At 49.5% G+C, this 18,356-nt stretch overlaps 1 protein-coding gene across 3 annotated transcripts in view; it reads right to left on the bottom strand.

Moving 5' to 3' along the window:
- Window positions 1–18,356, bottom strand: part of JAKMIP1 (janus kinase and microtubule interacting protein 1) — a 127,717-nt gene that overhangs the window by 49,623 nt on the left and 59,738 nt on the right. For 2 of the 3 annotated variants that reach the window (XM_059380551.1, XM_059380559.1), the window contains 2 exons: window positions 16,845–17,110; window positions 11,325–11,819 (listed from right to left, as the gene is read on the bottom strand). In XM_059380551.1, the coding sequence (XP_059236534.1) occupies window positions 11,325–11,819; window positions 16,845–16,973 (624 nt within the window). In that variant the 5' untranslated portion in view covers window positions 16,974–17,110. The remainder of the gene's footprint in view (window positions 1–11,324; window positions 11,820–16,844; window positions 17,111–18,356) is intronic. The other variant, XM_059380568.1, reaches the window with a different exon arrangement.

Here is an 18,356-nt window from a genome sequence, read left to right as displayed (position 1 = left end):
GATTCCCGACACAAAACCAACAGCTGGGAAACTGCCCCAGTAAGAGTGCTGTACTGGGATGTCATTCCTCCACCCCACCACCCCACCTGCCACCAAATCACCACCCCACCCACCACCAAATCCATGTCCTTCCTAGAACCTGAGAAGGTGACATCATTTGGAAAAGGGCTGTTGCAAATGTAATCAGTTAGGAGAAGGTCACTCTGGAGCAGGGCAGGCCATTATGACTGTCTTTAGAAGAGAAGAAGAGGCACATGGACACCCAGGGAGAAGGCCGAGTAGAGATAGAGGGTAGAAGCCGTAGGGATGGGCCCGGGAGCCTGGGAATATCACGGACCACCTGCAGCCCCAGCAGCCGGAAGCAATGTGACACCCTAGTATTCTGATCACACAACTTACAAGTTACAGCCAGTGCAGATCAACAACTTGGCACACTGGAAAAAGCCCGCTGTCTGGGGCAAGAAGTTACAGCCCAGGCACTAAGCTCCCACTGGCAGGCTATGTGACCTCAGCCAAAAAACATAACCTCTCTGCACCTCAGCTCCTTCCTACACATAGAGAAAGGGACATAGGAACATCCACCCAAAAGGGGAGAAGAGACAAGCAGGCTGGTGGGGAACTGGGCCACTGGGCGGCCCTGACCCCACCACCTCATTGCCTGGGTCATGTTCCCTGATTTCCTCCTGCACCTCAGTGTTCTCATCTGTGAAATGGGGTTGAGAACAGCACAGAACTACTAGGGATGTTTTGAAAATTAAACATGCTAGCACAGGGAAAGCGCCTGGCACTGAACAGGCATCCAGTAGAAGCTAGCTCTGATGAGAGTTAGCCGATGGCACATAGTAGGACTCCACAAATGGTAGCACCTGTCCTTCCTAGACTTTGTCTCCCTTAGGTATTAGGATATTGAGGAAATAAATGAATACTGTAGATGTTTGAATGGTGGTCACTAAAAAGACATGCCCACAACCTTACTTCAGACTCCCGTGACTGGGACCTCATTTGGGAAGAGGGTCTTTGAAGACATAACTAGGTTAAAGATAGTAAAATGAGGAAATCATCCTGGATAAACTGGGTAGGTCCTGAATTCACCGATGAGTATCCTTGTATGAAGAAGAGAGTCCAGGCTCGAGAAAAGAAGCTACAGGGAAGAGGCCAGGTGAGGACAGAGGAGAGAGGGTTGGAGTGCCAGGAGCCCCAGGAGCTGGGAGAGGCAGGAAGGAGACTCCCCTGGAGCCCCCAGAGTGGCACAGCCCTACCCACACCTTGCTTTCTGACTTCTGGTCTCCAGACTTTGTATGAATTCGCTTCTACAGGTTTAAGCCATGAAGTTTGTGGCCATGTGTTAAGAAAATCACAGGAGAAGAACACAAATGCCCTTGAACCCAGATGCAGACCACCAGGGCAGACAATGCTGGTTAAGAGCCCCCACCCCCCCGGGAGCAGGGAAGGGGGGCCCAAAACCCCCCCCCCCCCCCCCACACACACAGTGTGTGACCTCCTGACACACAGATGAAACCACCTGTCAGACCCGCTTCAGCCTCTGTCAAGTGGGGACATGGAGACCTTTCTAGAACCTACCTAGTCCACTTGTGGAAATTTAGATTTTCGTGCAGAGCCTGGGATATTATAAGCTGTGATCCATGCTGTCTGCCCCCACTGATCTATGTTAGCTCCCGGTGAACATAAGTCCATCTTATTTAGACAGCAGACCATTAAACACTGATCAAACATGACTGAGATTATAGAAGGGACAAATAGTACTCTCAAAATACTGGGAGGTTTTCAAGCAAAGTTCTACAGTTCCGGAAAACTCTCTGAGTCACCTTTCTTTGAGAGAAGAAAGTGTCCTCCACTCCCCAGCCCCACGTGACCATCTCCTGGCTCCAGCCCAGGGCCTGCCAGGTGCAGCTTCTGAACAGCAGCAGAACGTGCCCATGGCTCCCCCTGGTGGCGACCCACCAGGAGCTCCCCTCTGCGGGGAGAAGCACCTTCTGGCTAGAGAGAAAAATCCTTAAGGAGGCAGAAGACCTTTTGCCACCACTGATGCCAGTCCAGAAGCAGTAAGAAGTATGTGGAAGGAGTTCATTCATGTCAACCACTCCCCTGCTTTCATGAATGCGACAAATACTGAGCCGAGTGCCGTGAATTGGTACTGGGAAATTCTGTGACCAAAACAGAGCAGAGTCCCTGCCCTCAGAGCTTCTATTCTAGAGGGGGAGGAGCCAATAAACATAATAAACAAATCAACACTGCATTGATCAGAGAGTGATTGATGCCAACAGAAAAAAATGAAGTATGGGCACCAATGGTGGGGGGTTGCAAGTTCACACGTAGGGCCCCCTGCAGCATCCAGGCCACGCACTTCTTTTTTTAAAAAAATATTTTATTTCTTTACTTGAGAGAGAAAGAGAACACACAAGCAGGGGAAGCAACAGGCAGAGGTAGAGGGAGAAGCTGGTTCCCCGCTAAGCAGAGAGCGAGATGTGCGGCTCCATTCCAGGACCCTGGGATCATGACCTGAACCGAAGAAGCCGCTTAGCTGCCTGAGCCATCCAGGTGCCCCTGAGCCACACACTTCTTGCTTTGCCTTGGAGCCCAGAAATGGAGCCCCCACCATGCATTACACTAGCTGCTCCCACACAAAGCAACAGCATGTCAAGCAGGACACCTCTGGAATCCCAAACTCTGTACCTAGAAAAGTGCCAATTCTCCCCCACTTCCTTCAGGATATGAGCAGGGTCTTATACTCATCACCTTAGGAAAGGTTCTTAGAAAGGTTCATCATCAGAGATGATGTCCAGGAACAAATGGGCAATGCAGAAGGGCTTCTGGAGTCAACATCCACTGGGCTGTTCTATTTCCCCAGCCAAAGTCCTGAGGGCCCCGAGGGTAGGAGACTTGCCAACTCACTCAGCCAATAATAGGCTCTTCATTTTTCAACGTCACATTCAGCCCCCAGGCTGAGTTCTTAGCCAACCTAAGCCTCCAGGACTCTGACGAGGCCACCAATTGCTGCTGTTGGGATTCCCTGACCTGCAGCCCCCCAAGTGTGAAGCCATTCCTTCTCCCAGCTCCTGGTCTCAGCACAGGGCTTTAGCAGAGGGGTAGGGCCGAAGCCATTCCAGTTTCCAGGGCAGGCCCTGATTGGCTCACACCACCCACATGTCCCGCCCCCTGAGAGTACCTGGCTTGAGGACCTATTCGTGACCCAATCAGAGTCAAACAGCTTGGAGACAACACAGCTACGCCCTCCTGCTCTTCCTTATTAGGGGCCAGAAAGGTGACTTTCTCTGGGCTGTGTAAGGACCAGGTTCTGGCACAGCACAATGTGAGAGCCCAGAGGCAAAGAATGTTGCAGCAGGAGGCTGAGCAGAGCCTCACAAACCTGGATCCTGGGGGGCATGAGTGCCTCGGGAGATGTGACCGGAGCTCATCCCAGTCCTTCAGTGGTAAAGGCTGACCAATGACGGTTCAAGCTGGTTCCAGGTGGAATTTCTGTCACTTGCAACTAAAAGAGCCTGACACAGAGTTCAGGAAAGCACACCAACTGGGCGACGGCTGCTCCTTCCTTCTCATATGCCCGCATGAGCTCAATACTACATGCATTACCGACGAGACACGCTCTCTCGTGGTCTTCAGAGGACCCTCACAGTAGACAGCATTCCCCCCATCTTACAGCCTGTTGGGGCCCAGAGCACTGCACATGCCCAGGCTCTCAGCAGTAGCAGAGTTGTGGTGCAAACACAGGTCTGCCTCTGCAGGGCCCGTGTGGTCCCATCAGTCCCACATCCACCGGGACATTTGTCCCCGCAAAAGCTTCATTTGGTCAGCTCCCAATGTGCCCATCAATGTGCGAGTAACTGTGTTAGCCCCCCTCTGTCCCAAAGTTCAGGGAAAAAAGAATGAATGAAGATGTGGTGATGACGTAAGGGACGATGAGGTCATGCCAGATTAAGGTGGCCCCTGGGTCCACTCTTGATGTCCCTGCAAGAAGGGGACCAGACACAGACACAAAGGGAGGAGAAGACTACATGGCAGCAGAGTCTGGAGTGGCATGGCCACAGCCAAGAAACGCTGAGGTTTCCCAGCCACCACCAGAAGTTGGAAGGAGCAAGAAAGGACCCTTCCCAGGAAGCTGCAGGGGGAGCACGGTCCTGCTGACCCCTTGATTTCAGACTTCCAGGCTCCACCACCATGAGAGAATATATTCTGGTTTTAAGCTACTGAAGTTGCCATCATTTGTTTCAGCAGCCCTGGAAGACTAACAGAGGGCCTAACTGGAATTTATTAGGGGCTGCTGTGCACTTCAGTTAAAGGACATTTCCTGGTCCCTATTGCAACTAGGTGAAGCTGAGTGAGTAGGTGCTGGCCAAAGAGCAGGAAGATGGCATGTATGGAACTTCACAGAAGACCACGCCCTTCTTTACCGGCCCTCCTATTGACAACCTGGGATGACGATGCAAGGGCTGGCACTCAGCAGGGATGAGGGGCCATGAGAACCTGAGCCACTTCCCAAAGCCCATTCTGAGGGCAAAGCTGGGAGGTACCTGTGTCCCTCACAACCCTGTGGAGCCCTGTGGCAGCCCCCTTCAGACCTCATACATGAGAGAGAACTAAACTTCCAAATGTTACGCCCTAGTGGACTGCGGTGGTCGTCTGTTACTGTCCGTTGGCAATGAGGCCAAAGCCTAACAGGTCTAGGAGATGAGTCTAGAAACTGGTGTTGCTGCCCAATGTGGACCATATTTGCCTTTCTTATTTCCCTTTCTTAAGAGGTATGTTAAATGTGTAAGCAGGGGCCCAAAGTCCTTCCCTCATTTCTAATCCGACCCAGCTGACAAAGAAATAAAACTCAGGCCACCTTTGAACACGTTGCCATAAGCAATAGGCCTGCCTGAGGAATGACATTTTCCAAACTGTGAGATAACAGGGGAAATGGACACTTGTTCTTGTCCCTTGATTCTGCAAGTGGCCACTTTAAGGGAAAACCCCACACACACCAAGAACACCTGAATTGAGGATATACCTGTTTAGTACTAAAACGGAAAAATCCTTTGGTGCATTTTAAATTAAGCTCCAGCAGTCCCTTAAGCAAATATTTGTTCCTTCCCCCATTTTATTTACTTTAAATATAAATTGCTCCTGCAAGAGAGGAGCACAGTTCATGGGTCTCCTGTTAGAGGAACGATAAGCTGAAGTTCACTTTATTCTCGTCACCCTGGGGCAGGTATGGGATTACTCCCGTATTGCAGATGAGGCTCAAAGATGGTAAGAGACTTGATGGAGTTCACCCAGTGAACAAGACCAGATTCCACCCAGAGCAGACCTTCTCCAAAGGCTCCCTTTCCCTTGATGTGACAATGCCCCCTCCATAAACACACACACACACACACACACACACACACACACACACACACAAACAGAAAAGGAGCTGGAGATTATTTCTGAGAACTCAATATCAGTATGTGCTTAGATCTTCTATAAATTAGATTATCGGGGTGCCTGGGTGGCTCCATCATTAAGTGTCTGCCTTCGGCTCAGGTCATGATCCCAGGGTCCTGGGATTGAGTCCTGCATCAGGCTCCCTGTTCAGTGGGAAGCCTGCTTCTCCCTCTCCCATTCCCCTTGCTTATGTTCCCTCTCTCATTCTGTCTCTCTGTCAAATAAATAAATAATCTTTTTAAAAAATTAAAATCAGTGTATCTCCACTTGCCATTCTCAGATCAAGAAAAAAAAAAAGTAGGCTCATGACCCTAGAAAATGTCCTAAGTGCCTGTCATCCAAGGTCCCTGCCCCTTGCCTTCCTAGCCACCTGCACCCTAGAGCTTGTCACAGGCACAGTGGAATCAGGGCCTGGCCAGGACCAGGCACACAGAGGAACTTGGTGCTGTCAGTGAGTAAGTGACCCAGCCAGGGCACAGGGACTCTGCTTGTGATGTCACTTTCCCTAGACCAGTTTCCTGTTGCACAAAATGAGGCAACAGGTAAAACCACTCTCAGCAAACAAGCCTGGGTACAGAAACCTGACAGGGAGAACAGGCCAAGTCCCTGTATCCTAGCAACTGCAGCCCCTGCTCAGGCATCCATCCTCCCCACCCCCACAGCCACAGTCCAGGCCTGACTCCCTCTGGGCTCCAGAGGATGCTTCAGGGGGTGCACAGAGGACATTTGGTGAAGTGTCCACCCTTGAGAGTCCATTGGGAGAAAAGATAGGCTGCAGGCAAATGTCTTCCATCATTATTCTGCCAGCCAAGCCCTGTGTGCTCACTACGATGAGGTCTGCTAGAGGACGTCCCCCAGGGCATGAAATCCCCCTCCTGCAATGTGACCTTGACCAAGGTCATCTGGAGGCAGCATACACTATAGAGCTACATGTCTGGGAAACAGAATCATGCACTCCCAATTCGGGGATAGGGGCCTGGGAGCAGGCAAGGGGTCTCGGTCTTGCCATGACGTTCCTGTTCATGAACTGTGTGGTGGGTGCTTAAGGGTTCATTATCTCATCTATCCTTTTTGCCAGAAATGTTTCTTTCTTTTTTTTTTTTTTTTTTGAGAGTGAGAAAAGCAGGAGAGGTGGAGAGAGAATCTCAAGCAGACTCCACACCCAGGATGGAGCCCAACGTGGGGCTTGATCTCACAACCCTGAGATCACAACCAGACCTGAAATCAAGAGTTGGACTCCAAACTGACTGAGCCATCCAGGAGCCCCAGAAACATTGTATAATTTTAAAACTTTTGTTGAAGGCAAGAACATCAATTCTCCCGTCCTTGACAATGGCAGTTTCCACTGTATTTTCATTTACTATTTTACAGGGAATCCAAGTATCAAACATTACCATGGCTATTTTAAAGTTATAGGAAAAATGATCACACCGTACTCCTCCTTTCATCCAGGGTTTTCCCCTCTGCACAGAACAGTCGCCCATCACCTGACAAACTCCTATTCATCCTTCAAAACCCAGCTCACTTCCTCTGTGAAATGACTCACACACCAGAGTCACCCCTTGTTCTTCCTTGCTGCCTTTTACACTGGCATGGTACTAGCACCGAACTAATCTCCCCACACTGTAATAACCTATTCATACGCCGTCGTCTGGTGGTCTGTCAGCTATCTGCTATCTAGGCCCACATCTTATTTTTCTCTGCCACTCTGGTGCTGAAGCTAATGCTGGAACTCGGACAAATAAACATTCAATGGAAGGAATAACAACTCTACTTGCACTAGGGCCATCCTGAAAGAGTGGAGTGCTGTTTACACCCTAAGAGTCCCCTCCTTCTTACTGCCATTGTGCTCACTTTCATGTCTTTATGTACACGTGTGTCTTCATTGCCCTGGGGTCTCCCCATGGGAGTGGAAGTCCCGGGCAGCATAAATTGCTGTTCTAAGGAACTGCCAAGTCATTTTCCGAAGTGGTCATAGCATTTGATGATTCCAACAGCAGCATCTGAGCATTCCCAGTATTCCACATCCTCCCTAGTCTCTGTTATCGTCTGGTTTTGTTTTGTTTGTTTGTTTTTAATTACAGCCATTCTAGTGGGTATGAATAGCATCTAGTTATGACTTGTGTTTCCCTGATGATCCATGAGCTTGGGCAACTTTTCATTTGAGTACATCTTCTCTTTTTAATGCACCCTTAAAAAACTTTGCCCATTTTAATTATTTTTTTTTTTATTGCTTCAAAGTTGTTTTTACAATTCAGATAAAAGTTGTCTGTGATACATGTCTGGAAAATACCTTCTCCCAATCTGTGCTGTGCCTTGTCTCTCTTCCACTGATGCCTTTGGATGAACAGAATGTGTTTCTTAAATGTTCGGTGTACAACGTTCTCTGAATAGTGCGTTTATATGAATAGTGTATTTTTGTCCTGTCTGAGAAATATTTACCTAACCCAAGAACATGAAAATATTGCTCAGTGTTATCCTAACAGCCTCTCTGGTTTGCTTTCTAACATCTCAGGCTATGGTCCACCTTGAATTAACCTTTATGGATAGCACGATGTAATGATCACTATTCCTGTTTTAGGTTGTTTTTCTTATAGATGTCCAACTACTCTAACACGGTTTATTGAAAGGCCATCCCTTCCCTACTGGACTGAGGTGTCATCTATTTCCTAAAGCAGGCAGACACCTCTGTATAGGTCTGTTTTGGGACTCTTCTGTTTCCCGTGATTTATCCACATATCATTCAGCCTGTCTTGGTAATAATCTTGATTATATGGTAGTATGAGCTTTCTTGATTTTGTTTGTCTTCAAGATTGTGAATCCAGGTCCTTTAAATTTTTAAATCAAATTTAAAATCCACTTGCCAATGTTACAAAAAAAAAAAAAAGAAAAAGAAAAAGTCTGCTGGAGTTACGATAGGGATTGCCCTGAATCTATGGATCAATTGTGGAGGAACCGATATTGATACCATGAAAATGGCTTCTCCCTTTACTAATTAATAAAGGTCTCCTTTATTTTTTCTCACTAGTGTTTTCTAGTTTTCAGGGTAGAAACCTTACACAGCTTTCATTAGACAGTGCTCCAAAGTCTTGGCACTCTACTATAAATGGTCTTTTTTAAAGTTCTATTTTCTCATTATTCATTGTTAGTTTATAGAAACACAAATTATTTTTTGCACATTTACTTTTTATTTAGAGACTTTGATAAATTCACTTACTTATTCCGATGATTTGTAGAAGCTCTTGGATTTTCTATGTCACAATCATAGCATCTGCAAATAAATCCCTTCTCTCTCTCTCTCTCTCTCTTTTTTTTTTTTTTCGATCTTTGGAACTTCTATTTCTTTTTAATGGCTTTTGTATTTGAGGTTCTAGCTGGTGCAATGTTGAACAGAGGTGGTGGCAGTGGACATCTTGTCCTGTCCTTGAATTCCGTGAGAAAAGTGCAATATTTTACCACTATACACGTTGGTAGTAAATTTTTTTTATAGAACCCTTTTCCAGATTCAGGAAATTCTATTCTATTCATAATTTGCTGAGAGCTTATATTGTGAAGTTGAATTTTATGAAATGCTTTTTCTGTACCTTTATTCTATTACTAGTTGAATCATACTCATTGATCTTTTAATATTAAACCAATCTTTGTATTCCTAGAATAAACCCAACTTGGCCATGGCTTATTAGACCTTCTATATATTGCTGGATTTTATTTGCTAATATTTTATTTAGTACTCATGTATCTATGTTTATACAGTATAATTTACATTTTTTTTTCTTTTCTTGTAGTATCATTGGTTTGGGGATCAGAGTTATGCCAGCTTCATAAAATGAATTAAAATATGTTCCTAATTCTCTTTTCTGGAAGAGTCTGTGTGTAATTAGTAATTTCTTCCTTAAATACTTAGAAGAATTTACCTGTGAAGCCTCTGGGCTTCGGTTTTTCATTGTGGGAGAACTATTAATTTCTTAAATAGCCATAGGACTGCACACATTTTCTATTTCTTATAGTGTCAGTTTGGTTAAGTTGTACTTGTTCAAGGGATATGCACACTTTATCCATATTTCTACTTGGATATGCTGATCATAAAGTACTCGTATTGTCTCTTTAATTTCTGTAGGGGCTGTAGTAGTGCCCCTCTTACAGTCTGTATCCTGGGGACTTGTCCCCTTGTCCCTTCATCAGCGTTTCTCAGGGCTTATCTGTTGACCTACTTCAATTAACTTTTGATGTGTTCATTTTCTTCACTGATTTACTTCAGTTATTCCTGCTCTTGAAGGCCCTTCATTCTGCTTTATCAGAAATTAATTTGCTGCTCTTTTTCTTTCTTCTCAAGATAGAAACTTAAATGTTTGAATTTCACTGTTTCTTCCTTTTGTCTAAAATCTGTTTTACTTGAAAGAGCACTATTTTGAAAGTGTATATGTCCCCTTGAAAAGAATTGTATCTGATGCTGCTAAAATACTATATTCTGTCAGTGTAGCTCTGGTCAGTTCACTATACTGTTTAAATCTTTCATATCTTTGTTCATCTATAACCTATGTGTTCTATCACTTGCTGAGACAGAGTGCTATTCTCCAACTATAAGTGTGGATTTGTTTCTCCTTTTAGTTTTGATGTTTTTCTTTTGCATGTTTTGAAATTTTGTTACTAAATGCCATTAAGAATTGACCCCTTTATTATTAAGAATTGCCCCTACATTTCTTTAGTTTTACTCCTTGCGTTAAGACCTTGGGCATGAATACAGTCAGACCAGCTTTCTTTGGCTTAGTGTTTGGATGTTGTACCTATCTCCATCCTCACAATTTTCAGTCTGACCATGTTCTCTTAATCAAGACGTGCTTCTTGCAAATATCATAGTTGTTGCTGTTGTTGACTCTAGTCTGAGTTTAGCTCACTTGCCTTTTCAACCTTCTGCAGTGCACAGGTGCAAAGTCCAACAGTCATTCTGAGGGTCTGTCCTCGTGGTCTGTTGCAACCTGTCCATCTGGCCAGCTTGTTTCCTAAGTATGGTATGACTCTGGAAGATTTCATTCTGCCATTCTGCTTGGCCTCGCTAGCCTCCCGCATCACCCCAGAACTCAGTGAATATTTTAGGGTGCAAACTCTAAAATATTTTGGGATATATATGTGGGATCCTCTAGTTTCCTATCTTTCATGCTGACTCTGAGAGATGGCCAAAAACCCCTACTCACCTCTCTCAGCCCTGGTGGAGTCTCCTTATTGGGGGAAGCCCAATCCCCGGCCCACACCCAGGATGAGCAAATGCCCCCCAGGCAAGAAAGTGGCTGGTAACTGTCAGCTCACCTGGGCAGGGTCTCTCTCATCCTTTTGGAATTTTAGCTTTTCTAGACCTCAGAACTTCCACAGTCCTCCAGTCTTTAAAAATACAATTGTTTGCAATTTATGGTTTTCCCCAGATGTTGCAACAGAATGGCTGTCTTTATCCCTATATATTCATCTTACCTAGAGGTATAAATGTGCTCTGGTTTATTAATTAAATGAATAAATAAATGTCTAGCACTTCAATAGGCTTCCACAGTCCTTTCCTCCAATAACCCTGCCCCTTATCTATTAACCTCATTTTGAAGGTGAGAAACTTCTGCTTCTGGACTGTTTCATGAAGAACCAAGGATCCCACACCTAGCAAGGAGAGTTCTAACTGCCCAAAGCCTCTCTATGACCACTAGGACGGGCAGGGGCTTTGCTGGAAGCCCAGTGCCTAGAACCATGTCTGGAAACTCCGCATTTACTGCACTCTATGGGAAGGGAAGGATGCATGCAAGTGGGAGAGGAAAGAATGCATGAAGGAAAGGATGCACGTGGGCGGGCAGGAAAGGGTGCATGCACGCCCGCTGTGGAGGGGTGCGGGCAGCACGTACCAGCCTGCGGATGTCACGTTCGCATTCCCGTTTAATGCGGTGAACCTCGTCCTGGTGCGCCTGATAGGCAGCGCGCAGGTCCGCCGCCTTTGTCTTGTCCGCCTGCATACAGTTGCTGAGCGCCTCCTCTGCCTGCTTGCGCGCGGCCTTGAGCTCCAGGATTTCCTGCTGCAGCCGTAGGCGCTCGCCGTCAAAGGTCCTGCGCGCCTCCTCTCGCGCCTCGGCCAGCAATGCCGTCTTGACCTTGTCCGCCGCACCATCCCGCAGCACATTGAGTGTGGCCTGCAGCCTCTGCAGCTCGCCTTCCTTGATCTTGGCTGTGCGTGCGGCCTCCTGCTCGTGCTGCCGGATGAGCACCTCGCGCAGCGCCTGCAGCTCCTTGGTCTTCTCCTCATGCAGCTTGGCCCTGAGCTCCGAGATGTAGGCCGTGTGCCGCCGCTGCTCCTGCTCGCGCTCCAGCTTGGCCTCCTGCAGCCGCTCGCGCAGTTTGCCCACCTGCGGCCCGAGCCACGGGAGAGGGGGTCAGCATCAGACCCAGCCACCACCTCCCCGTGCCACCTTGTGCACAAGGGCCCCTGTGACCCTCCCCGGTCCCCACAGCCCAATTCCCCCTCCTGCCACCCCCACGGCCCTGATCCTCATAGGCCCCACCTATTTTCCTTCCTACTCTATTTCCTGGTATTTTCTTGAGAATTTTCTAGGGGTGAAAAAACATCTGAAGATGCTGGAGAGGACATTCAGGCCTTTGACATCTCCTCCAGTTTGGAGATTCACAAGGGAGGACAATTTATCCATCACAAAACACAGGCAGAAATCATCTCTCACCAAAGAGGAACAAACTTTACTCCAGAAATAAATTTCCAGGGCCTATGCAACAACGGACTGACTTAGGAAGACTGGAGAAGACAGAGGCAGAGAGGCACAAGCAGGGAGCAATGACCCTCACTGAGCTACCCCCTCCATAGGCTGGGGGCTCCAAGGTTCCCCCACTTTAACTCATAGGAGCCTCGGGAAGAGGTAATTTTTGCTGGAGGGCAGCAGTGGCTCAGAGAGGACGCACCAAGGGACAGAACCAAGCTCACCTCCAGGCACCTGACGCCAGAGCCTGGCTGCCCAGTCATCCCCAGATGCCAGGCTCTCAAGCCAGCCTAAGTGAATTTATCTAATCAGTAAAATTTAAGACAGTACTTGTAAAGTGTGCCAAGGGAATATTTTCTTAAAACACCCTAAAGTGCTTTATTCGAACTTTTCAAGGATCACATAAAACACACACTCAGCAGGAACCCCTGCCAATCCATTAGCTTTCTAAATCATGCCAGTCCCCAAAAAACAGAAACCAGTTATATCTCAGAGGACAAGCTGCTTCTATGGGAGGCAGCCACAGTCTCTCCAGACCACTGGTTACGACATACCAACATGCTGAAGTTAATTTCGGGTGAGGAGTTTGACCATGTGTCCGGGTATTGATCAACCCTTACTTTCAACAGCAGAGAAAGCTGCAAAACTAGGCCAGATAAAAACACGAGATCAGCATCTCCTTGTACTGAATACTCTTGACCACAGAAATAAAATGGGGGACCCATTTGGGTCTACCTCTCCCAGGGCTGGAACTGGGAGTCTTTCCTAATGGGTTGAATCACAAGGAGCCAGAACTTTAAATACTTAACATGACTGTCCCAGCAAGGGACTAAATGCTTTCAACATTGTCCTTTTTGGGAAGCCCACTGTCCTGATTTCCCTGCCTATTGCCAACAAGGACCTGAGTCAGAAGGAAGGGACTTGCTGCACTGATGTGGGATACTAAGTCTCAAGACAGTGTCACGTATCAACTTGGCAGGGCCATGGGATCAGGTCATTTGACCAAACACCAATGCAGATGTTGTCGTGAAGGTATTTTTTTTTTTTAAAGACGTGATTCACATTTAGTCCTTGAGTAAAAGAGCTGACCCTTCATCGTGTGGGTGGGCCACACCCAATCCCTTGATGGCCTCAAGAGAAAAGGCCAAGCTCCCGGGAGGAGAAAGGAATTCAGACTGCTTCATACTCATGAGTGCATCATCATCTCTTCCTGAACTCTCCAGCTGCCTGCTCTGCAAAGCTCAGACTTGTCAGCCTCCATAATCATGTGAGCCAACTTCTTAAAAAAAATCTGTCTCCCTCACCTCCCCACCCATACACACACACACATCTTTCTCACTGGTTCCATGCCTCTCTGAACAACCCTGACTATATACTCTGAAGCAGGACATCATGGGCACATAAGGAAAGCCAAAAGTGGGTGAGTGGATAAAGGGAAGTTTGCTCACAGGTAGATAAGGAGGAAGGAATGTGGAGGAGAGCTGAGGTGTATGCAGGGCAGCCTGGGAGAGGGTAGTCCAGCTGAGACAGGCCAGGCCACCCCGGTGTGTAGAGAAGACAGGGTCAAGCAAGAAATCCCCTCTGGGTCCCACCGGTTCTGCCCTGAGGAGCCAAGGCCCAAGCCCAGGGGTAACAAGTCTCTTGAACAAGCCCAGGTTAGCCCATTGTGGGCAGAGCACTTGCGCCTTACACCATCGAGCTTAGCAAGTCTAAAAAGTGACTGGCACTTCACCTGCCAGATGCTTCCGAGCTGTCCCCCAAGTTCAGAGGCACAGCAGGAGAGATGGGCCTGTGCCCACTGTTCCTCCGCACCTGGCCCCAGATGAGGCAAGAGCAAATTGACTGGAAGGGACTGCACCCTGGGGTGGTGGGGAAGGCAGCTGCCTCAGGGGACACCTGGGAGCCAGCGCCACCTGCCATCCAGCAGGAACAGGTAAGTCAGCCCCCCCCCTTTCCCCTGACACCCAACTCCTCCTTATGTCTGTCAGTGCTGGCTCCCCATTTCCAGACCTGGCTGCTTCTCCCACTCCCTGCCAGCACTCTGGTCCTGCCATCAGACCGTGGCAGACACCTCCCAACCAGTAAGGCCTCAACTCTGCCCCTGCCCACCCCAGACCTGGGCCTCGGCATGTCCGGGACTCATGGGTGTTGCTGGACACTTGGGAACATGAAAGCACTGTTCCCTGGCTCACTAGCCAGCAAAAGCCTTAGGATCCAGTTGCCAAAGGCCTCTGTGAAGTCTTCCGGGGCTCTCTTGCCCCTACGCCGTGTCCGAACACTTCCCATGCAACACAGAGTGACGGCACAGGGGCTTGCTGAATGAATGAATCAATAGATAAGTTAACATTTTCCCTTGTCCTATGGTGTTCAACAGGGATCCTCTGGGAAAACAACCTGAACTGTGGCATCAACAATAATTTTATGGGATCGTATGAAAATACCATTTAGGGGTGCCAGGGTCGCTCAGTCATTAAGTATCTATCTGCCTTCGGCTCAGGTCATGATCTGGCGTCCTGGGATCCAGCCCCACATCAGGCTCCCTGCTCAGTGGGAAGCCTGCTTCTCCCTCTCCCACTCCCCCTGCTTGTGTTCCCTCTTTTACTGTGTCTCTCTCTGTCAAATAAATAAATAAAATCTAAAAAAGAAGAAGAAGAAAATGTCATTTAAATGCAACTATAAAGTTTCTATTTATGTTTTTCCTACCAGCCCATAAGCACATTGCTGAATTCTGGAACAGAAGCTCCCCCAGCAGCAACCCAGGGAAAGCCATCCCAAGGAGCCATGGGTGTGGCTGGGCTGAGAAATCAGGCAGCTGGGGCGTGTCCAACAGGGGGACAGCCTGGTGACCCGGGGGCAAAGTCCCCACAGACCTGGCCCCAACCTAGTGCCACCACATACACCTGTGCTGAGACCCGATATCATGGGCGGAGGTGTGTCCCCCAAATTCCCAAAGGAGGTCCCAACCTGCAGAACCTCAGAATGTGACTGTATTTGGAGATAAAATCTGAAAAGATATAATTAAGTCAAATGAAGTCATCTGTGTGGGCCCTGGCCTATTACAACCGGTGTCCTTAAAAGAAGAGGTCAGAACACAGACACATGGGGACAGCCATGTGAGCACATAGGGAAAAGATGGCCATCTCCATGCCCAGGAGGGAGGTATCCTAGGAGAAACCAGCCTGCTCACACCTTCATCCACTACTTCCAACCTCCAGAATAACTTCCTTGTTGTTTAAGCCAAAGTCGGTGGTGGTTTGTGATGGTGGCCCCGGTGAGCTAGCTGACTGACCCTCAGTCTGCTCACCTATCAACTGGAGAGCACCGTCAAAGGCACCTAGAGTGACCTGCATAGCAGACACATAATAAATGTCAGCCAAGTGCCCCGCGGCTGTGTGTGACAGGCGGCACACATGTGTGACTGTCCCATTCTTCAAATGACTCAGGGAGGCAGGCACATCAGAGGACTCCATGTAACAAAGGGGAAAACTGAGGCATCGGGTGGTCACATGGCTTGCCCCGAGACAGCAAGGTGAGTTAGATGGTGGGGGTGGGAGGACCCCTGGCAGAATGACCTTGGCTGTGTGGTTTCCCAAGGGCCATAGCTGCTGTTGCTACTTTGGCGTGGGGCCAGTCCCAAGGGATCCCAGCAGATGAATCCCTCCTGAGATGCACAAAGTGTGGACAAGCTGGTGCCTTGGGCAGCTAAGCTGGCTTGGAGTCCTGAGTGTCCTGATATGGGAGGGGACACATCTGTCCCCAAGCTCCAGGAGCCCAGCCTTCACCCCCCAGGTACTGGGCTCTGCCTCCGCTCTCCATGGTGCTGTTCTGAGCAGGGGACTGAATCAGGCCCCAGGGCCCATCCCCCCTCCCCACCTGGGAGCTGGACCACGTCTGGACCCCTGCTGTTGCCCAGTCCCCAGCATGTTCAACTAGATGGGATACCTACGACCATCCCCCAGCAGTCCCTCGAGGGCTCCCAGTGCTACGCACCCGGCTGTAGGGCATGCCTCCTTCATGGCTGGGTATAACCTCCCCCACCATACCCAGAATAGGCCAGACCCTCCCACTCAGGCTGCCAGGGAGCAAGCTCCACGCCCCCTTCTCTAAGCCCATGGACACCACAGAACACCGGCCAGCTTGGTCTTCAAACCACCCAAGTGACAAGTGTATTTAATCTGTGACCTCAGATCTCTAGGACTTTGCCCTGGCTGGTTATTATTCCTCCACTGTGCCAGGCATCAATACACTTGAACTGAATGCCTACAGCCTGCCGGCCAACAACCTGGCTCTGTACCAACCAGCCCCAAAGCTCGTTCTCACCCCACAAGAGCTCAACAGCCCCGTCCCAGACCCAGACTTTGCCAGAAGCTCTCTAGTACCCTCACCTCCTAACTCCCCCTCCTCCACCAACAGGTCCATTGGGGGGTCCCATTATGACCCCATTTTGCAGGGGAGAGGAGTTACAGCACAGACAGTGATGTATCTGATCCGAGGTCACAGGGAGACGGGAGGTGGCCAAGACTGGAACCCACGTGGTACCACCACTGATGTTGTACCCATTCTCCCAAAGGGCAAGCTGAGGCTCAGAGGTCGAGTGCCCACCCCCAGCCAGGGAACTCGCAGCCCCTCCCCCATGAAGCCGGGGGCCCACACCCCTCCCACCTTGCTCTTTTCCTGCTGGAACTCGATCTGAATGCTCGTCAGCTTGGCCCGCAGCTCCTCGTTGGCCATTTGCACGGCATCAGCCTCCGTGTCGGGCTTCTCGCCCTTGTTCCGGCTCTTCTTAGACATGCTTCCTGTCGGGTTGAGACGCTGAAAGCCCGAGGTTCACACCCACCAGCCGGCAGACGCCGCTGCAAACTCCACCGTGCTAACCAGTCGTGCAGGGCTCAGCTCGTCCTCCGTGTAAACCACCATCACTTGGGACCCTGGGGAGGGGGAAGGCCAGGTTAGCAGAGAGAAAGAGGGAGGGAGGTGGCATCCTGGCCTGAGCACTGAAGTCCAAGGGCAGCCAGCATTGCCTGCGGCCTCCCTGCCTGGCCAGGCCCGAGCTGCTGCCCAGCTGATGGAGGCATCATGATGAGCTAAGGGCCCCACCAGCCCTCACATTCCTCCCAGGGGAACCAAGGCCTAGAACTTCAGTTTGGTAGGGCTATCCTCCCAGCCCACATGGTGACAAAGCCCAAGCCCTTAAGAATGACGGCCAGTACCACTGCGTCCCAGGTGAGACCCCCAGGTCACCTTCCGTTAATCCGCACAACTGCCCAGAGAGGTCAGTGACCATGCCCAGTGTCACAGGGGAGGAACTGGGGCACACACAGGCTGAGGGCTAGCAAGAGTCACACAGCCAAGATGGGGCAACAGCATTAAGCCGGTCAAGCTCCACAGATGGACTGGACGTGGTGAGTCCGAACCCAGACTCCCAGCCCTAAGCCTTGAGCTAGCTGGACCCCATGCTGTCCTGCCAGCACATCCTGGTCCCTGGGCCCCTCGCTCTGCCTTCTTGCTCTTTTCCATATGACAAAGCACGTTACACCAGGACAGGAGCTCCAAGCTAGCAGGGCCTGGGTCGGTTTTATTCTTGCTACAACCTCTGTGCCTAGACTCAGAGCTCAGCATGCAGGACGCCCTCCAGTAGCATTTGTTGAATGAATGAATGAATGAATGAATGAATGAATGAAGCATCTATTATGTGTCAAGGCCTGTGATCGGAACTGGGGCGTGTTTAGTCCCCGCAGCACCAGGAGAGATACAGCAAAAATCCTGGCACAGAGAGGTTCAGTAAGCTACCTAAGGCCACAGAGCGATTCAGTGGGATTAGATCGCCTTGGGCGAGAACGCACTGAGAAGAGAACATTCCAGCATGGAGGAATGCCAGGCTTTGGCCGTGGAACAGAAGACATGAAATCAACAAGGAAGACCGGACAGGAACAGCATAGAAGGAGAACAAGGGGAACCAGGGAGGTTCAGGGAAGAAGGGGTTCTAGAAGGTGGTCAAGATGAGGATGAGGATGGGAAACTGGCCACTGGATTCAGGAACACGGGGTCAGTGGCCTCGGGCGGATCTGCTTTGTGCAGTGGGAGTCGGGAGGCAGGCAGGCAGACAGACAGGGAGCTCGGGCGGGGTCTCACGGATGCCTGCACTTCCAGCAAGCGGCAGCCGCTCCGTGTCTG

Source organism: Mustela nigripes, chromosome 1 (genome assembly GCF_022355385.1).
Source record: "Mustela nigripes isolate SB6536 chromosome 1, MUSNIG.SB6536, whole genome shotgun sequence".
NCBI classification, from domain to species: Eukaryota; Metazoa; Chordata; class Mammalia; order Carnivora; family Mustelidae; genus Mustela; species Mustela nigripes.
The sequence above is the reverse complement of the archived record's forward strand: the minus strand, read 5'-3'. Positions and strand labels throughout refer to the sequence as shown.